Genomic DNA, 18540 nt, shown 5'->3' on the forward strand with positions numbered 1-18540 from the left:
CTCAATCCTGCTTTAATGGGGATGGTGGGTGTGCACTACCCAGTGCCACTTCTCCTGGGAAAAGGGGTCAGATGGGGCCTGTGCTCTCCATCAGTGGAGGCAAAAAACCCCAAAAAACCTGTATCCTCTGTATCCTGAGTCCTCTGCCCCATTTTCCAGAAGCTGACAATTGAGGCTCCTCCAAAGCAATCCCTTCCCCCACCTTTGGTGCAACGCCTGGCGGCCCGGGAAACCCAAGCGCGATGGGAAATGAAAGGCACGGGGCGGGGGGGGGGGGGGCCAGGGTTAGAGCCCCCCTCCTCCCTGAGCCCTCGGAAGGGGTGGAGGGGACACGGTTGTAAGGTGCTCGGCTTCTTTTCTCTGCTTGACATGAATAAGGGGATTAGGACGGCAAGTTTCCGTCGTTCACTCCGTCGGACAAAGGGCCCCGCGGTTTGAGCGGCGCAGCCTCTGATTAAACGACAGAGCCCTGTCACTCAGCACCATCCTAGGTACTTGTGTTCGTGACATAATCTTATTAGAAGATAAAACCGGCGAAATCCTTTTCATAATGAAAAGTTACATTTAATGGCTGGACTCGCCCCCCACTCCCTCCCCGGACCCTGCTCGCCTCCCCCCCGTTGCTGTTGGATATGGCTCGCCTGTAATTGGCATTTAAAGCACCAAGTCCGGGAGAAAAACGGGGTTTAGGGTTTTTGTAATCCCCCTAAACTGTCTTTGTTCGAAATCTCCACAGATACAAGTCTGTTAAGAGTAAATATTTGTGGATTGATACAACCCCATTTCCCCCCTGCAAACCGAATCTGAAAAAAAATCCGCCCTCCCGCCGTGGTGCGGCGGGGGCGCCGGAGGGAGGGGGCTGGGTCGGCCCCAGTGTCCGCGCCGGGAACTCGGCTCTCCGGGCGCCTCGCCGCCTCCAGGAGTTGAGGGACTTTGCACATTTCTCAGGCGGGAAAAAGGTCTTAGACTCTTTTTTTCAATTTTCTATTCCCTCGATAAACAAACCTCCCGATCTCGCCGCTTTGGGGCCTGCCCGAGAGGGTCGATCGGAGGGCTTGGGGAGGGGCGAGGGCTTTGCTCAATTCCGAATGAAAATGCGAACTCTCTCCGCCAGCCTTGCTCCCTTCCAGAGCGTTTAAGTGGCTCGGAGGGAACTCCTGGGCCGCGGGAGGCCCCGCCCTGCAGAGCTCCCCGAGTCCAGCCCAGGAGAACACCCGCAGCCGCCAAGGGCCCCCGCAACGACAAAGAGCCCCGAAGGCTGCCTCGGGGGTCCCGGGCTCCCGGCTCCAGCCCAGCCCGTCCCGGGATCGGATTCCTTCATAAATCAGCGGCTGGGTGAAAGGGCTGCGCTTTAGAAAGGGCAGGACCGTGTGCGCGTATTAGAGCCCCCGGTTCCCAAATCCGGGCTAAACCCCTGGTGACACCGAAATTCATCAACCGCCGCTGGCGCCCGCGGCTCGACCAAGGAGCCCGGGAGCCAAGGAGCCTGTGCACGGCGCTGCCCCACTCGGGGGTGAAGGAGAACGAAGAGCAGGAACCCTCCGAGAGGTGGGCCTGGAGGAGAACGCGGGTGGAGACCGCCGAGAGCCCTCCCGCCCGCGCGCCGGAGGGGGGGGCGCTGAAGGAAGCTCCCTACCCGGAGAAAGGCAGTTATTCTAACCTTTTTCCTTCTCTGGCAAGGACTGGCCTTACTGGGGGCGTTCCGGCGGGAAAAGGGCAGTGATCCCCCCACCCCCTGCACACACACACACACCCACCCTTCCACGCTGGGTGCTCTAGGGAGAATCACTACGACTGTCCAAAGTGGGAATCTGGGGCTTCCGGAAGTAAGGGGGTGGCTCCCATCCGCTTTGGCAGTTAGACCTGCTGCGGGTGGGGGGAGAATCTGCTACAGGAGTAACTTCGGATCTGAGGGAAGTGACTTAACTCCCTCAGCCTGGGTTTGCTCACCTACACATGGAGCTAGAGCAAAAAAGGTCAGTGCACATCCAGGCACTGGAGAAACACCCATTCCTTTCCTTCTAGGTGCACTGCTGTGGCTTGCCCCTCTGGGCTTAGTGAGGCTCTGCTCTGCCCGTTCACATCTACACCGGCCACGCTCAAGAATCTGTTGGGGAAAATTGGGGACTTACGTGCTTCAGGAGTGACAGGGGCCCATCCACAGGCTGCTGGCTGCCCGCCTCCAAGGACCAGTTTCTGACAGCCAGACCTGCCCCATTCCTTTTGCAAGGAAAAAATTCAAAAACACCAGCCTAGACCCGGGTGAGGAGCGAGAGGGTGGGCATGGCTGCTCCAGGAGGCCTGTTGAGGAGGCTCTACTCTCTGGGCCTCCCACTCAGGGCAGACAATGCATTCCTGCCGGGCAGGGAGCCTCCGGCTTACTTCCCAGGCAGGCAGGAAGGAAACATACATTGACTGAATGCCGAAGGAAGCCTGGCATCTTTGGGTTTCACTTTGCTCTGAGCAGCCCTGTGAGATTGGGATTATCACCCCTGTTACACAGAGACAGAAACTGAAGCTTGGGAAGAGGCACCAGCTTCCCTAAATGCCCTTGGCCTGTGTCACTGGGAGCCAGAGACATTTTCAATCCAGATCTGTAATTGCAATCTTGCTGTTTCCTTTGAGAAAATGTGCCCCGCTCAGAGGGCCCTCCTTTTAGAGGAGGTGGCCCCAGAGCACCGTGGTCCTCTCCATCTCCACAGGCTCGGGCAACTCCAGGCCTGGGCGGGTGCCCACACCCAGCCAGCCCAGCAACTATGGCAATTCAGGAGTCACGTGACGACAGTCACTGAGTCTTGGAGGATAGCAGGAGGCGGGAGGGGGGAACAGCAGTCACACCCAGCTCCTCCCCTCTCACCATCGTCGCTGCTGCAGCACCGGCAGAGGCACCTGGGGGTGGGGAGGCACCTCTGGCAGCACGGTGTTCCAGCACGCTCACTCATCTTCCTGCACCTAGCCAGCTGCTCGGTGGTCTCCTGACTCCTGTCAGCCCTGGTGGGCACCTCTGATGCTCTGGGCAGCCTACAGGACCCTCCCCCGCTGGCAACCAGCTCACAGTTCCCGAGGAAACCTCTTACAGCACGGCCGGCTACGAAGCAGCAAACATCTTTGTTTCTTCTGGAACCAGATTCCAGGAACCGGGTTTTCCCCCCCCCAGTTCACCAAGTGCCAGGCCAGCCAGGTGCTCCGCCATCAGCCGGCGCACTTGGTCCAGGTCTGGGCCTGGCTCCCAATTGGGACAAAGCCCCCTCCCCCCAGACCCCTATACTCCCCCACCTCCCTTCAGCGCTCCGGGGTCCACCAGGCAGGTCCAGCAGCTGCCCGTCAAGAAGCTGAACAGAAATGGATACAGGGACTTCCCTGGTGGCACAGTGGTTAAGACTCCATGCTCCCAATGCAGGGGGCCTGGGTTCGATCCCTGGCCGGGGAACTAGATCCCACATGCCACAACTAAGACCCGGCGCAGCCAAATAAATAAATAACTATTAAAACAACAAAAAAGAAATGGATACAATATTGCCCCAGAAATAACAAAGGAAGGGCCCACGCAGGAATTTATTTGTACTGATCAGGCCGGGGAAAGGTAAAGGGCAGCGAGGAAGTGCTGTCAGCCAGGCCTGAAACTCAAGAAAGTTGCCATTCGGAGCACAGTGGCCCCTTATACCCCTCCACTGCCAACACTGCAGTAGTTAAAGCAAACACTGGCCCTTCACGGCCCTGTCAGTTACACCTTCCCCCCGAAAATTACACAAACTTTGAAAGATTTTTCTGAGAGAAGATGGATGCTTCAGGTGACTTGAGGTCAAGGCTAGGCTGTTTAAAGTATATTATTAACAAATAAACATTTACTGCACACACACAAAAAAAAGAGAAAAACTCTATAGGCCCCCGGGGAACCAAATCATGTTGCTTTTGGCTTCAAATGACAGGAGACATTTATGACATGAATGGAGAACACCAGCCGGTTGATGAAATGGCAAACGTCTGCCACTTTGCTTCCTCTGCCTTCGTGAATCAACTTTTTCAAATATGGTTTTCAGCCTTGCCTTCCCCTCAATACCACCGCCTCCCCACTTCTGACTGCAGTGGCAATAAATGTATATAATTTTGGTTTTGCTCTCTGCTGCCATCAGCACAGAATCTGGGGGTTGGAGAGGGCTGGGTCAGCCAGAGAGCCAAGGGCCTTGGGTCCTCCTGCACCCTCAACTGAATGACAGCTCACAGGAGCTCCCTGGATGAGTGGACCACCCCTCTCTTCTTCCCTCCCCTGAAGCTGGGGCCTGACTGTGGCGTCCAACAAATTGGAAGTTATAACTCACGTCATTGAGAGTATCCTCCGTCTCTCCGCCTAACTAATGCCAAAGTAGGACTGGGTGGTTGTGAGTGTGTGTGTTTTCCCTTTTCTGTTTTAAAAACCTCACAGCTGCAGGGTAGAGGAAGTTCCTTGGGGAAGCACTGCCAGCTTTCATGGACCAAAAATACCTCCTTGGGCTGGAGGAGCCTCCTGACTGCCCAGGCTGGTGTCTCTCACCTGAAAAACATACAAATCCTTGGATCTCTCCCTCACACACCCCTCTTCTGACTCTCCCCTGCAGCCTCAGAGATGTCAGTTGAGCTTTATCTTCTGTCATTTGAGTCACAAAAACAAATGAGCATGAACAGTTTTCCAAATATTAAATTATACTATTGTGTGCTTTTCCAGGTTACATGCAGACCAGGTAGATTCCAATTGTTCCCCAGTGGAAAGATCTTTGCTTTAGTCCAACCTCCAACCCCCAAGGAGAAACAGGTCAGCACACCAGGCCCACCCTGCTGCCCGCCCTTCCTGCAAATGCACAGTGGGCATTTGTTTTCACTCATGTAATCAGAAGCTTTTCTGCCTCTCTCGAAGTGCAGGAGAGGATACTGGATCCCATGAAGTGTGAAACATTTACTGAAACCTCCCCACCCCCACCCAGGTACCTCGTGTAATCCTCACAACCACCCTGAGAAATATCATCACCCCCACTTTGCTGATGGAGAACATGGGGCTCAGAGATGGGCAGCCACTTGACTAAGATCACACAGCTACTGAGTGCTGGGCTGTGAACCCAGGTCTGTCTCACACTGTCCCACTCAGGAAAAGGGAATGGTTTTCCCAGGGTATCCCTCATCTTCCCTGCACAGAGGCTTATGACAAGCCTAGCATGCCAGCTGCCCCTCTCTTTGGCAGGGAACCCATGGGCAGTTTGGTGTGTGGCCTTGGAGACAAGGCATTCCTTGCCACGCTGATGGTGATAAAGTAACAACAATAATTTCCAGAGTATTAACAACATGCCAGGCAAGATGCCAGGTCCTTTGGGGCATGTTATCTCCAATCCTTATAAGAATACTTTCCCCCGGGTGGCTATGTCCCCCATTTTACAGAAGAGGCTCAGGTAGGTGTCAAGGCTCTGTGGTCCTAAGCCTGGCTCCAATGGGCAGACAGGAGGGAGCTGAGGGTCACCAATCACATACCCCAGAGGAGATCCTCACAGCCTGCTTCCCCCACTCGAGAAAAACCCAGCAAACAAATTAGGCTATACCAGCCCAGAGCCTAGGGAATACAGGGTGAGCCGGGAGTCAGCTGTGAATAATGTCTCTGTTCAGCAGCGGAGAACTGCAACCTCAGGAAGGCCTTTGGTTACCTTTCCGCCTACAGCCAAGGTGCTAGGGTTAAATGCAGAAGTGCCCTCCCAGGAGCCAGAGGGTCCCCAGACTTGGGCTGGCAGAGGGAGCCTTTCAGCCCTTAGATCTCCAGGAAGAGCACTATGGAGGCCTTTTAATAAGGGAAAGCGCTGGCTCTTCCTTCCAAGAACATCCACTTCCAGGACAGGCCCTCTGGCCCAGACTGTGGGCAGGGGTGTCTGCAGCTCCGAATTGGTCTGATGGGGGCCATGCCAGCTGGGGTACCCACTGGTGGAGGGGATGCTGCTGGTAACTGGCACCCTACAGCAGGGCCTAAGGGAGGTCTCCCAAACTGGAAGAAGCAGCAGGCAGAAAAGGCTGGGGCCTGACTTTGCTCTACCCATGCGCCACACCCGCCGCTCTGAGGAGAGGTGAGCCTCCCAGGAAGGCCTTTCCCGGTGTAAACACTTCCCAGGAAAGGAATGTGCTGGGAAGAGCTGGTTGGGCCACTGGAGCCGCAGCCAGCTGGGGTAAATTTAAAAGAAGAAAAAAAAAAATCACCCCAGGACTCAGACGGCTTTTTGTGAAACTCAATCAAAGCTTCGCTGCCCCACTCCTGCTGCAGTGGGCGCATCCTACCTGGGCAGGCGAGGCCCAGGGGACCGGCGCGGGCTCGGCGGCAGAGAGGCGAGGCCGCCCGGGAAGGCCCGGTGGCAGAAGCGCACCGCCAGCCCGGGACGCCGAGGTAGGCGCAGGGCGCACGCAGGCTCCGGCTCGCACACCGACGAGGCTCGGGTCGTCAGACCTGGGAGCTGTCTTACAAGCGATTAGGCTCCATTTTGTGACAGATTTTTGGACTCTCCACCGACCCTCCCCCCTTCCGGAGCCTCCTCCCGGAATTCGCCACCTCCTCGGGATAAAAAGATAGAAACCCTTTCCAGACAAGCGACAGACGGCAGGAAAAGAGAGTTACATAATTCTATTTGGCCAAGCGGCAAAGAAAAAAAATTGAGGAGAGGGATTTATGTTGTCATTTTTTAAAAATGCGTTCTCTGGTGAAGGAAGGAGAGAGGTGTTCGTGATTTTGCGTTTGGAGGCCGCGTTTCCTCCCGGTTTCTAACCGGGTTTTCTGTCCGAGAAGGAGCTCGGGCTGCCGAGGGGCCAGAGGCTCGGGCATAGAACTATCCGATGATTTTTTTTTTTCCCCCTGAAGGAGCCCCCGAAAAACACGTACTGAGAAAAAGGAGACTTCGAGTTATGCGTGAAAATGCACAAATGCCGTGGTGGCCTGCGCTCCGCTTTGCAGGTCCAGGACGTGCGGGTGGATTTTATCAAACGCTATTAAATGCACCCAAACGTCAATTAATCACCCCGTGGTGCATAAAATAACGCTGTGCCTCTGGGTCTGTGTCCCGGATCTCTAAAACAAATCGAAAGGAGGAAGAGGCGCTTAATAAAAATAGCAATCTCCTTCCAAGGACCGAGCCCGGCAACTCCTATCGAGACGAAGAAACATTTTTCAAAAGTTATGGCGGGGGTGTGTGTTAATTTCCCAATACCGCTGACGCACAGACTCCACAAAATTGAGAAGGCACGTTCCTGCGCCCACTTGCCTGGATTCTCGTCTGAAAAGCATTTACGCACAGATGCAATAAATATGCATCTGCGATCCTCAAAGAAAAAAATAAATCGTGAAATACATTTTTACTGTGCAAAGAACATCGCTTCCCAGCGAGCCCCCGCCTGCGTCTCTGCGCTGGTTCTCCCAGAGAAAAGCTGATGCGAGATCCGACTGGGTATTTGTCCCCAGAATTGTCTTGATAACAACAATCCCCCTTCAGCCCCCAACTGGCCAGCCTAGTGCAGATACCTAATTGGCATTATTGGAAGAAAGGGGGGGGGCGCGAAAGAGGAAGGCACCGTGAGAGGCATGAATAATGCCCGCCTGCTGCCCTCGGGACCTAGACTCGAGCTGGAGATTCGCCCTGAACCAAAATTCACCCGCCAGCACACCCCTAACTGCACTGAGGGAGAAAGCTCTTAGGCGCCCTTTTTTCTTTTTTAAACAAACATATTTTCGGCAAAGCAATCGCTGTTTAATGTTTAATTGTTTTGTAAAATGAGGGAGTTGGCCATTCAGCTTTAAGGGATCATCTAGCTCAACATTTGTGACTTTACAATTCTGTGCTCTGAAGAACCAGGGGGCATCCTCTCCTTGTTTTAAGGAAAACCTCTGTAAATGACTGAGGGGTGGGGAGGAGAGAGTGAGCAGATATGTACAAGAGGCTGGAAAGAGTCTTTACAAAATGTAAAAAAAAATTTTTTTCAAAAATTTGCACAAATGACTCGGAGGCCCATTTCCAGTTTTCTGGGCCTCCAGCCCGCACGTGTTAAGTGATCCAGGCTGAGCTGTGCGGGGAGTGGCACTGCCACAACCGCGCTCGGGGTCAGGCAAACAGAGCAAGGCGAGGGGTGCAGGACAGCAGGATGTGTGTGGACTTTAGGCCGGTGAGCCCTGCTGAGGGGCCAGCCCCAAGCCTCCAATCACATCTACCCCAAACTACTTTCATCACTTTACGCTGCTGTACGCCTGCCTGTGGCAGAGCTGACCGGTGGCCTCACTTTCTCCTGGAAGTAGAATCGTATCAGTCAGGGGCACAGCACAAACACGATCAGTGGCAGTGTGCCTAACCTGGGGTGGTCCAGAAGGGGAGGTCTCTGGGACCACAGAAGAGCTGACTCTGAACAGGGTCCCAGTTCCTGCTCTCACTGCCCCCCAGCTGGCAGGAAGTACAAGGCAGAAAAAGCAGCTCCTGCTGAGCCCCCAGAGCAGGGGAGCACCGTCAGAATAGGTGCTAGCGTAGGGCGCACACGGAGACTTCTGAAGTAGAACCCGACGCCCTCTCAAGGGCTCTGGCCTGCAGTCCCACCTATTTCCAGGTCTCGGCCAAGCTGCTCCACTTCCCATCAGGGCCTGGATTTAGGGACAGTCCCTGGGCAGAGCAGGTAGGCTGCACTTAACTACCAAGCACTGGCAGCCCAGCCTTTTCCCAGAGGCTTGGGCACACACAGCCCCCCTCTGAGGCCCAAACCACTCGAGCAGCCTACCCACCCTACAGCCCCATCAGAAACGGTTTTCTGGGCTTCGCTAGAAAGTTCTCACAGGCATCCGCTTGTCTCCAAATTGCTGCCCTGGGCATCCCCACACCCCTCTTCCTCGTGTTGCTCCTCTCTGCCTCCCTCTTAATCACACTGTCAGGCACAAAACTCAGAGGGTCAAAAGAAAAAGGAAAAAACCAAAACCTGGATCTACTCTTATCTGCCAGGAGCCCCCTGCCAGACAAACCCACAGTCTCAGCTAAACGCAAAAGTCAGTAGGTAGGGCTCAGCCCAGTTTCTGGCCTCAACGCTGAGGCTTGGGCTCCGCCAGGGCGGAGCAAGCCATCCTGCCCCAACACATACACATGGCGAGAAAGAAGGGCTGCTGGGGAAGGTTGACTTGGCCAGTTCCTCACCCCATGGGGAACCCAGGTTGTGGTTTCCCACCTCTTAAGGTCCTCTTCCTAGACAGCTTCTCCAGCCAACAATTATACGAGCAAAATTCCCGCATGGAACGGTTTGGGGAGAATGCACACCCTTTTCTCTCCATCAGGGACTGAAAGTGCAGCAGGAAGCCTGGCAGGAAGGGGGCATCCCTGGCTGCTTGGGCACTTCAGCACCCTGCCATTCCACCTCCTTGCTTCAAGAATCCCAAACCAACACAAACCCTGCCTTTGGGCTGGGGAAGCACACCGCCAGTGCCCGGCTCCCTAAAGCACTGCTTTCGTTTGAAAAATCAATTCTCGGTCCCCAATGCAGGCCTCAGTGAAGCCAGCCCCTGTCCCACGACTGCAGCATCGTACCCCCTCGTCGGCCCAGGGCCTTGTCCCGCACCCCGACTGAGCGGCCCAGCGCAGGTTTCCCGGACAAAGGATGGCAACGGGGGCTGCCGGAGGGTCCTGGCTACCCCACCAGTGCTGGACGCGCTGGGACGGCTCTGCCCTGCCGGGAGACGCGCAACCCGCGGAGTTCTCGGAGCTGACGGGCCCAGCGGCGCGCAGGGCCGGCGGCAGGGCGGACGCGGGCCCGACATGGCAGGGGGGCGGCCGGGCTGGAGTGCCGTGCGGCTGCGGGAAAGGAGAAGGACGAGAGGCGCTTACTGTTGGTAGTCTTGTTTGCAGTACAGTTTCCGATCCCGGAAGTAGCAGCTGGTGGTGAGGGCTTGCTGACACGCCGCGCACTGCAAACACTCCTCGTGCCAGGACGACTCGTTGACTCGCATCAGGAAGCGGTCGGAGATGGGCCGCTGGCAGCCCTCGCAGACGGCGGGATGCGGGCAGTCGGAGCCTGCAGCGCACAGGGCGAGAGACGGGCCGTCAGCGCCGACCAGCCCGGCCCAGCGTCCCGATCGCGCGGTGCCCGCAGCTCCGGCCCCAAAGGCGAGGGCAGCCCGGTACCGCCGTCCGCCGCCTGCGCTTCCCCGGCCGCCGCGCCAGGGGCCGGGCAGCCTCAGCTAGTTCGTCCCAGTCAGCGGACTCCGCCGCGGAGAGGCCGCGGGCCTGGAGCCTCGGCTCGGCGCTGCGCGCTCCCCTTCTCCGGAGATCGAGCGCTTGGTGATAATATATATGAGAACGAGCACGGCGCGGGGCAGCCGGCTGGGACCGAGACAGGAGAGGTGAGGCTTAGGCGCCCGCCGGCTGACACGCCCCGCGGTGGCGTTCGTTGTCTTCTCTCTCTCATCTCCCCAAAATCTGTGGTTTAGCTGACCCAGGGAACATTTCCCTCTTAGAGACTCCCTCTTCCCAGGTGACCTGGCACCACTCTCAAGCTTGCCAAGGTGACTGACTACTTGAGTCCTCCATCACCCCTGCCACCCGCCTCCTACCTCTCGCCCGGAGTGGCAGCTCTGGAACTGAGGCCCGGTGAGGATGGGGGGTGGCGGCTGGAGCTGTCCTGTCCTCGCTCCTCCTAGGTGGTGTCCCTGCATACCTCTGTCCCCTCAGGATGCCTGTCTAGGCGTGCCTGCCTGTTGCCCCTCTGGTGATCACTCCAGGAGTTTTCTCTCTGTGTCCCCCACGCCCCCATGTTCTGCAAACCACTGTCTTTATCCGTTGGCCTGGAACCCTGTGTCCACCTCGGAACGAGACCCCTGTCCCCTGCCCGTGACCACTCGGGCGTTCCGACCCCGCACTCACCCAGCAGCACCCCTAGAGTGGCGGGCCCGGGGCGCAGGGCGTGCTCCTCCATCTTGATGCCGTCCAACATCTTAGCGCAGTCCGTCTGCCCGCGGGGGAAGCACCTCTCCAGCGATTCGGGACCTGTTGCTATATCCATGGGACGCGGGGCGCGCTGCGAGCCCCGCCGGCCAGGGTGCTCACCCGCCCGCCCGCCTGCCGGCTCGCCGCCGCCGCCGCGGCCCGGGAGCCGGGGAGGCGCGGCCCCCGCGGGTTGGGGGCTGCGGCTGGGGCCGCCGGCTGCCCCGGCGAGCGCGGAGCGGCGACGCGCTGGCCCCGGGCCCCGGCGTCGTGCGGGAGGGCCGGGGCGGCTGCAGTCCGCGCCGCGCTCTCCCGAGCACTCGTAGCCACGCGCGCCGGCTCCTCTGTCACCTGCTTGTCAGCCCCGGAGCCGGGCTGCAGCGGCGGCGGCAGCAGACGGAGCCGCGGGGAGGAGACGACGGCGGCGGCGGCGGCGGCGGCGGCGGCGGCGGGCGGGGGAGGGGGTGGGGGGGTGCAGGGGCGGCTCCGCGGGCTGCGGGGGGGCGCGGGCGGCGCTGCGGGGTCCCGGGCGGGGCGCAGCGGGCCGCGGAATTCCAGGCGCGTTCCCCGAACTACTCTAGTGCCATAGTGCGCTCGAGGAGCCGCTCGGTTTAGAGCTGGAGCTGGCGGCGGAGGGATACTCCAGCCGGGAGCCGCCTCACCCCTCCTCAAACTTCCTGACATTTGAACTCATTGGTGCGCCTCGTATCCCTGCGCCGGGATGAGCCGGAGGCTCCACGTCAAATAGTGCCGTCGCTGCCCCCCCGTTCCCCGCGGGAGGGCTCCCCGCGCCCCCGGCTTGCGCCCCGCGCCGTGCCCGGCCCCGAGTGCGGACCTGGGTGCCCCGGCCAGGCCGAGCGCCCCGTTGGCCCCTCGCAGAAGTTTGGGTCGCCTTCGAAACAAATCCTTCTGCCCCACCCCCTTGAAAAACTGATTTGGGAGTTGGGGAATGAAGGCTTTCTTTTTTTCTTTCTCGCCTTCTTTATTATTAATATTTTGTAAAGCTTCAGCGCTAAGAGGAGTGGCCCTGAGCGAGGCCAGACTGCACGGACGGCGGGGAGCGCAGCGGCTCCACCAGGGGACGGCGCCGGCCGGGAGTGGCCGCCCGGGGACCCCGACTGTTGGCCGAGGTAGGTCGCACCAGGCTGAGTTGGCGTCCCCCGGGTGGCGGCGCCTTCCCGGAGCCGGTTTCGTCCGTGGAGAGGGCTGGCTGCCTGGACTGAGGGACGGGGACTGGCAGGAGGGGAGGGCTGCTGGCTCAGGATTTGCCAAAGTCCTGGCTCGGGGAGAGGGGGATTTGGCTCCAGATTTGGGGTGTGGGTCCGGGAAAGCGTCAGGCGTGGCAGAGATTGGGTGGAGAGGTGAGCGAAGATCCCGGAAGAGCCCCGGGATCAAGGATGGGAACACTGGGAAGGCAAGAAAGGTGAGGCCCGGTTTCAGGCGACCTAGAGTTTAGAGAATGATTAGGTGTGAGAAAGGGATCGCGGGTACGGGTGGGGCAATGGACGAGAACCTGGCCTCACAGGATTGGGAGTGAGGGCCATGGGTAGAGAGTGGTGGCTCGAGGGTCGCGGACTGAAGACCCTGGAAGATGTGCGTTGGGCTGCTCGAAGGAAACCGGATTGATCGCTGGGATAGGCGACCTTTGGTGGCGGAGGGACCCTGCCGGGGTCGGTAGGCCGTGCCCGGCAGGGACAGGGCCCTGGCCAGCCTGGGCAGCGTGGGCCTCGGCACTGGGGAACGAAAGGCCGGAGAGACCGAGCGGCCGAGTCCAGCGCTGGGTGCGCAGGCCGCTGCGTCGGCTGCAGTGCACCGCGCCCGGGCCGGCTGTGTCTTCGGCCTCCGGGGTCCGCATGGAGTCGCGGCTCGCCCGGGAGCAGGGCGGCCGATGCAGCCCCGAGGCAGGAGCAGATTGACCCTGCGAGCCGCTGCGGGGCAGCCCGAGCCCCTCCCGGAGCGGAGCATTGGCGCGGAGCGGGGCGGGGGCGGAGGGCAAGGGAGGCGGGTCCCCTGACCCCGCTGGAGGCGAGAGGGCAGATCGGATTTGGAGCCTGCGGGAGGCTTGGTCAGAAGTGGCCCCCTGTGCCGCGGGGCCCCGCGGAGGGGCCCGGCTTTGTGGAGGATTAGAAGCTCCCGCCCCAGCCCAGTACCTGCGTGTGTGTCGGTGGGTGTCTGTGTGTGTCTGTGCACATGGATGCTCCCGCCTCTGAGGCTCTTACATGTCTATGCACCCGTGTCTCTGTGCACACACACAATTTTTCCGCGTCCCTGCGACAGTCTGGGCTCCGAGTGGCTCCGAGTGTGTGAATCTGTGTCCCCTGCATCCGTGTGTGTGTTTGGATGTGAATCTGCTGGGCCTTACATACCTCCATCTCTTCCGTGTTTTTGTAGGTCTTTGTGTGTGTCCCTGTGTCTGTCACTCTATGCGGGTGCCACGGTCTTTGTATGTCTTTCATCCTCCGTATTGTGTCTGGGATCCTTTTCTGTTTATGTGTCTGCGTGTCACCTTTGTGTGTCTTTGTGTACCTCCGAGTTTCCGAATGATTCTGTGTGCTCGTGTGTCCCACAGTTTTTTTCGTGTGTGTGTCTTTGTGTCTCCGTGTATTTCTTGATTTCTTGGCGTTTTTGTATCCAGGACGGTGGTAAGTAGATGTGGAGTTTCTCTCACACGCCCTTGGTCCCCGGTCCTTGCGCAGCCTGGAAACCCCAGGCCTTGAGCTCCCGAGGCTGGGCCTGGGCCGCCCGCTCCGGGCATCTGGGACGGGGGCGCGACAGCTGCCGGGAGAAGCCAGGCGGACGAGGCTCGGGCGCGCAGAGTCGGGCGGCGCAGAGCCCGGCGCAGAGCTGGCGGACCGATCGGGGGCATTCTGCCCTCTGCTGGCAGCGCTACGTTCTTGCACCCGCTGTCGGGCGACTGCCTGCAGGCGAGAGGGTCCATGTTCCAGGCCCAGATCGATCCTCTCTTCTCCTTCAGAGCGCACTTAGGAATCCTCTTCCATCGATTAGGAATCCTATTCCATCACAGGCCCTGCAGACCCACCCCAGACTCCAAATTCCCGGTACAGCGTTGCATCCCCCTGCCCCTGTTTTCCAATCCCCACCTTCCGTGTGCCGGGCCTCTTCTCCACACTTCTCTTCTCCCCTTTGGCGGAATGGGGGCCTCTGTGGCCCGGCCTCTGAGGCTTCTCTTGACTCCCTGGCTGGCGTTCAGAGTCGTCGAGACTGCCCAGGGTCGCATTCCCAGGCCGCCCAAAGGCCGGGTCTCCAGGCAGAAGGACGTGCAGGCGGCCCCCTCGGATGCCACGGCTCATCTGACCTGGGGCGCACAGAATCTTGGCATGTCACCCCGTGCCCCTGCCGGCGTCACAGCCCACACCACCAGGGCCTACATCAGGAGGGCCAAGGCAGGTGCTCAGAGCTGCCCGCAGCTGCCGAGGTGCGGGTCTGGACCCAGGCAGCTGGCTGCTCTCTTTGGTCTGGAAGTGGGGCTGCTCAGGCCACGAACCTGGGGTCCCGTCTCCTCGTCCTCCCCGCTCACTGTGCATTAATCCCCCCACCCACCCCGACTTTGGATCAACCCATAGGTCCTGTTCCTTGCCCTCTGTCCCGGCTCCCCGGTTCCTCATTCCCCCAGCTGAGTCGGCGGCGTCCCGGCTCCTTCGCACACGCGCTCAGACGCCCCAGGTCTCTTTCAAGCACAATCGTGGCTCCTGCGCCTCCCGCTTCCCCTGATGAAAACGTGGCAGACTGAATGGTAGAAACAGGGCCTAGGCCCGAAGTCGGGTACTGCCCATAGGCGGCGAGTGGCATCTTGCTGCGCCTGACGGGAGCCGGTGCGATCCAGGACCTGCCGATTCCCCAGGGCAACCCCGGGCGCTCCGGCCGATACGGGATTCTCTCTGGCTCGGACTAAAGCGTCAGAAACAGCTTCAGATTTTCTCCACCTAAGGAAAGACCGAGTCGGCTGTTTGGAATCACTTGGGAAGAAGCAAGATCTGAGATGGAGGCTCTAGGGCGGGAGTCAGCTCCCCCAATTCTGCAGACACCCCATCTCCACTGAGCCCTTCCCTGTGCCTCCCTGCTCCTTTCCGTAGGGCTTTGCACTCCCGAAGCCTGCCTTCGCTACCAGCGGCCCACAGGCACGGCCCTAGGACCCCCCTCTCCCCCCAGCGGAGGCCTGTCCGTCCTCCCTCGAGCGGTGCTTCTGACCAGAGCCAGCCGCGGGGTCCCCTCCCAGTTTACAACCCCAGCTGGAAGTGAGAATCCTGGGCAGGGGTGGAGTACAGGGAGCTGCCCAGCCGAGTGCTGTGCAGCGTGAAGGCGCGGGCGCTGAGCTGCAGGGATCCGCGATTCCACCCTGCCAGCAGGGAGAGTTGGGGCTGCCAGAGCACCCGGACCCGTCCCGCGCTGCCCGCCCACCACTGGCCCTGGGGCTCCTCAGATCCGCGGGAGGGAGCCAGGTTGGACCAGAGCCGCCCCCAGCCAAGGGCCGGGCTGGGGGCTGCTCTTCCCAGCCGGGCTCCGGAGACCTGCGTGCTCAGGAAGTGGAGCCGGCCGGCACTGGAAGAGGGCGGGTGTCCCGGCCTTTTGGAGCCAGTGGTGACCACCCTTGGCTCCTTGGATCGCATCTGTACTTGACCCCAGGACACATGGGTCAAAGGCTCAGTCCCCTTCTCAGCTAGCAGAGAGATGGATGTGTGTGATAAGTAATCCGGTCACCTTCCCACAGCCCAGGGAAAAGTGTCTGTGGAGAGCTCAGAGATCCTGAGCCCTGTGGAGGTCCACAGAGAGGAATGACTGGGGAGGTCCAAGCTGGGGTCCCTCTGACTCAGGACTGGAAGCATGTTCTCACTCTCCCATCTGGAGTTTTCTAGGCTGCGGTGGCAGGGAACGAGATTTTAGTCGGACCTTGCTGATGAGGCCCAGTGTGTGTGGCTCTGAGGCTGTGTGCTGATGTGTGTCTGTATGCAACGTCGGGACCGCCCAGCTCCAGCAAAGTCCTTCTGCCCTCTCTGCAGCCTAGCCCCACCCTCAACCAGCTGGTGGGGTCTCTGGCCACAGACTCATGACTTCTCAGCACAAGGTCTGGGTCATTAGTCATGGGATTTCTCCCTGGTGGGTCAGGAGATCAGGCTCCCTCAGATCCGAAGGCTGCTTTGAGCCCTCGGGGCTAGCGTGGCTAGCCACCCTGGCCAGGTGGCTCAGGGCTAAGGTCTTTCACTGGCCGGGCAGTGGTTAGAAGTGAGGTCAAGAGCAGGTGTCAGGGAGTCACCAGATCTGGCTCAGGACCTCTGGAAAGTCCTGCCCTCTCTCTCTACCGCAGCTTTCTTGTCTGTAAAGTGGGCATAATAATAGCATGTATTCCCACAGGGTTGTTGAATGCAATTCAAGTGCTCACCACAGTGCCTGGCACTTAGCAAGTCTCTACTCAAATATTGGCTGAAAGAGAGTCCCCAGGACTTAGGGAAATCACAGCTGCCTCCTCCCCCTCCAACCAGGGCCGGAGGGGAACCAGACACACGCTGAGCTCAGCAATCTCTCTTCCTTTAGGGCAGGTGAAACTCAGGTCCAGGCAGCTGTGGGCTGGGCACACGAGACCCCCCAGGCAGTGCCTAGACAGCCAGCACAGACAGTCTCAGCCTTCACTACTTGCTCGGGCTGTGGAGCGCAGGCTGGGGTTTTTTGGAAGGCAACAAGATTAAGGGCTTCAGCCAGTGCATCAAAACTGTGTATGTGGGACTCTCAAGGTGCCATTTATATTTATTTCTTAAAAGGCACTTTCCTCAAGAATCTTTGCATTTCTTGCCAAATGGATGGGTTGGGTTATTTCAGCAGCCCATCTAGAACCAGGGGCTTTCCCGACAGAGGACCTGAACCAGAACAAAGAAAAGGCCAAGGACCATATTTGGAGCCATAAAACCCCCATTAGGACACTAAGAACAACTCGCAGAAAGACATTTTATATGAATTGGACACAAATTCACAAAAGCAAGAAAGTTCATTCGTCTCCACCCTGAGGGTCCATGGCTGGGGAAGGGGACTGGGTGTGATATGGGGGTGAGCGCCCATCCAATTTGATCTTTATCTTAAATCCACTTCAAAAGCTGGGGATCAGCAGAGTTGGAGGTTTGCCTCTTCCTGTAATTATTTGGTGTCTAGTAAAGTTTTTATGAGTGTCTGTGCAAATAAATGCATTTGATGTGCATTTGTTTGGGCTAGTGCTGCTTTATATAGGAGGCGTGTGCGTCTTCCGTTGGTCCTCAGAAAAGAATGAGAGTGAAAATAAAAATAAAATCAAGATATCCGGCCCAGGGAGAGGGGCGGAGCCGAGGCAGTCCCACTACAGACCGACACCCCTCTGACAAGGGCTCGTGGACACCGGGATGCCGCCAAATGAGTTTGCAGCCTTTGGGTTTCCTGTGTAGAGTTGCTCGGGGCTGGGAGGTGGGCTTGGTGAAACACAGATTCTAGGAAGGCTTTTTTTGGAAACAGAACTCTGCCTGTCTTTTGATTACTGTCCTCTGGGTATCCTTGGTGAAGAAAAATGAATAATAGACAAGGGTGAGTTTTGGGGTTGTCACGTTATCATTTAAGTGGCAGGGTAAACCTACTTCTCTGGAATTTGAGCTCAGCAGAATCTGGTGGCGCGGCAGGTTGAACGGAGATATGGCTCCTCGGCCCTCTCCGGACAAGGTGGCCGGGGTGGGACAGGATAGGTGTTCCTCCTGTGTGGCTCGGGAAAGCAGGGGTGCTCCCTAAGGGCCAGGAGCCAATCCAGGGTGTCAGGGGCTAGGAGCATCCATGCCCGTCTCACGTGTCCACCTGGCACCCAGGATGCAGCCTGCAGGTGCATTCAGTTTAGCCCATGCTGGGTTGTCTCTCCTCCCAGCACTGCAGTCCTGATTTATTTGTTCTAAAATTATTTTAGCATTTTACTGAAGTATGATATACATATAGAGAAGTGCACAGTGCATAAATTTACAAAGGGGACACGGTGATGTCTCCGACACCCCAATCAAGAGAGAGAATGTTCTGGCTCCCCAGAATCTCTCCTCATCCCCCCCACCTCCAGGCACTACCCATCCCTTCTTCCAAGGAAACCACTATCTGGTTTCTAACACCATACATGAGTTTCATCTGTTTTTGAATTTTATATAAGCAGAATCGTAGAGTATATGTGTCTTACCAGACTTTAATCATGAGATTTTGCATGAAAATATGGATTTTTCTCCTGAAACATCAGAGGTCTGATTATCTTGGACCCTTATTCCAGCAGGGTGTTGATAATCTGGGGCTGAATTGTGCCCTTCCTCCCTCCCCCCAGTTAACCCCCACTCCCACCCTGCTCCAGGCAGGACACCTGCCCTCTTCAGTGTCTGGCTTGGTGACTCCTGCTGTAAACCTATGGCTTCTCCCGTGATCTTCAACCCCTCCTCAAAAGGAATTAACTGTGTGTACACTGGGGAAGTACATCCAGAATCTTCTCTTATCTCAGTCCCTTCATCTACATCCAGTACCCTCTGAGGTAGAAATCATGAGACCTTTTAACAGGTGAGGAAATCAGCACCTCAGAGAGGTGAAATCACTTGCCCGGGGTCAC

General features: G+C 58.1%; 2 protein-coding genes across 9 annotated transcripts in view; one reads left to right on the forward strand and one right to left on the reverse strand.

The window, feature by feature from the left end:
• The window catches only part of LMX1B (LIM homeobox transcription factor 1 beta), an 83343-nt gene extending 72301 nt beyond the window's left edge, over positions 1-11042 (reverse strand). For both annotated transcript variants that reach the window (XM_027104839.1, XM_027104838.1), the window contains exons 1-2: positions 10881-11042; positions 9846-10032 (exon numbers count right to left, since the gene is read on the reverse strand). In XM_027104839.1, the coding sequence (XP_026960640.1) occupies positions 9846-10032; positions 10881-11019 (326 nt within the window). In that variant the 5' untranslated portion in view covers positions 11020-11042. The remainder of the gene's footprint in view (positions 1-9845; positions 10033-10880) is intronic.
• Positions 9983-18540, forward strand: part of LOC113619689 (uncharacterized) — a 32072-nt gene continuing 23514 nt past the window's right edge. For 5 of the 7 annotated variants that reach the window (XM_027104846.1, XM_027104848.1, XM_027104842.1 and 2 more), the window contains exon 1: positions 11792-12070. Coding sequence is in view for 1 of the 7 variants with exons in the window: in XM_027104840.1 (XP_026960641.1) it covers positions 13591-14691 (1101 nt within the window). In the remaining 6 variants the exon portion in view is untranslated. Of the gene's footprint in view, positions 10361-11791; positions 17146-18540 lie in introns of those variants that run through there. The other 2 variants (XM_027104840.1, XM_027104845.1) reach the window with 2 other exon arrangements.

This window comes from Aethalodelphis obliquidens, unplaced genomic scaffold (assembly GCF_003676395.1).
Source record: "Aethalodelphis obliquidens isolate GAN/ISIS:26980383/991018 unplaced genomic scaffold, ASM367639v1 scaffold7, whole genome shotgun sequence".
NCBI lineage: Eukaryota > Metazoa > Chordata > Mammalia > Artiodactyla > Delphinidae > Aethalodelphis > Aethalodelphis obliquidens.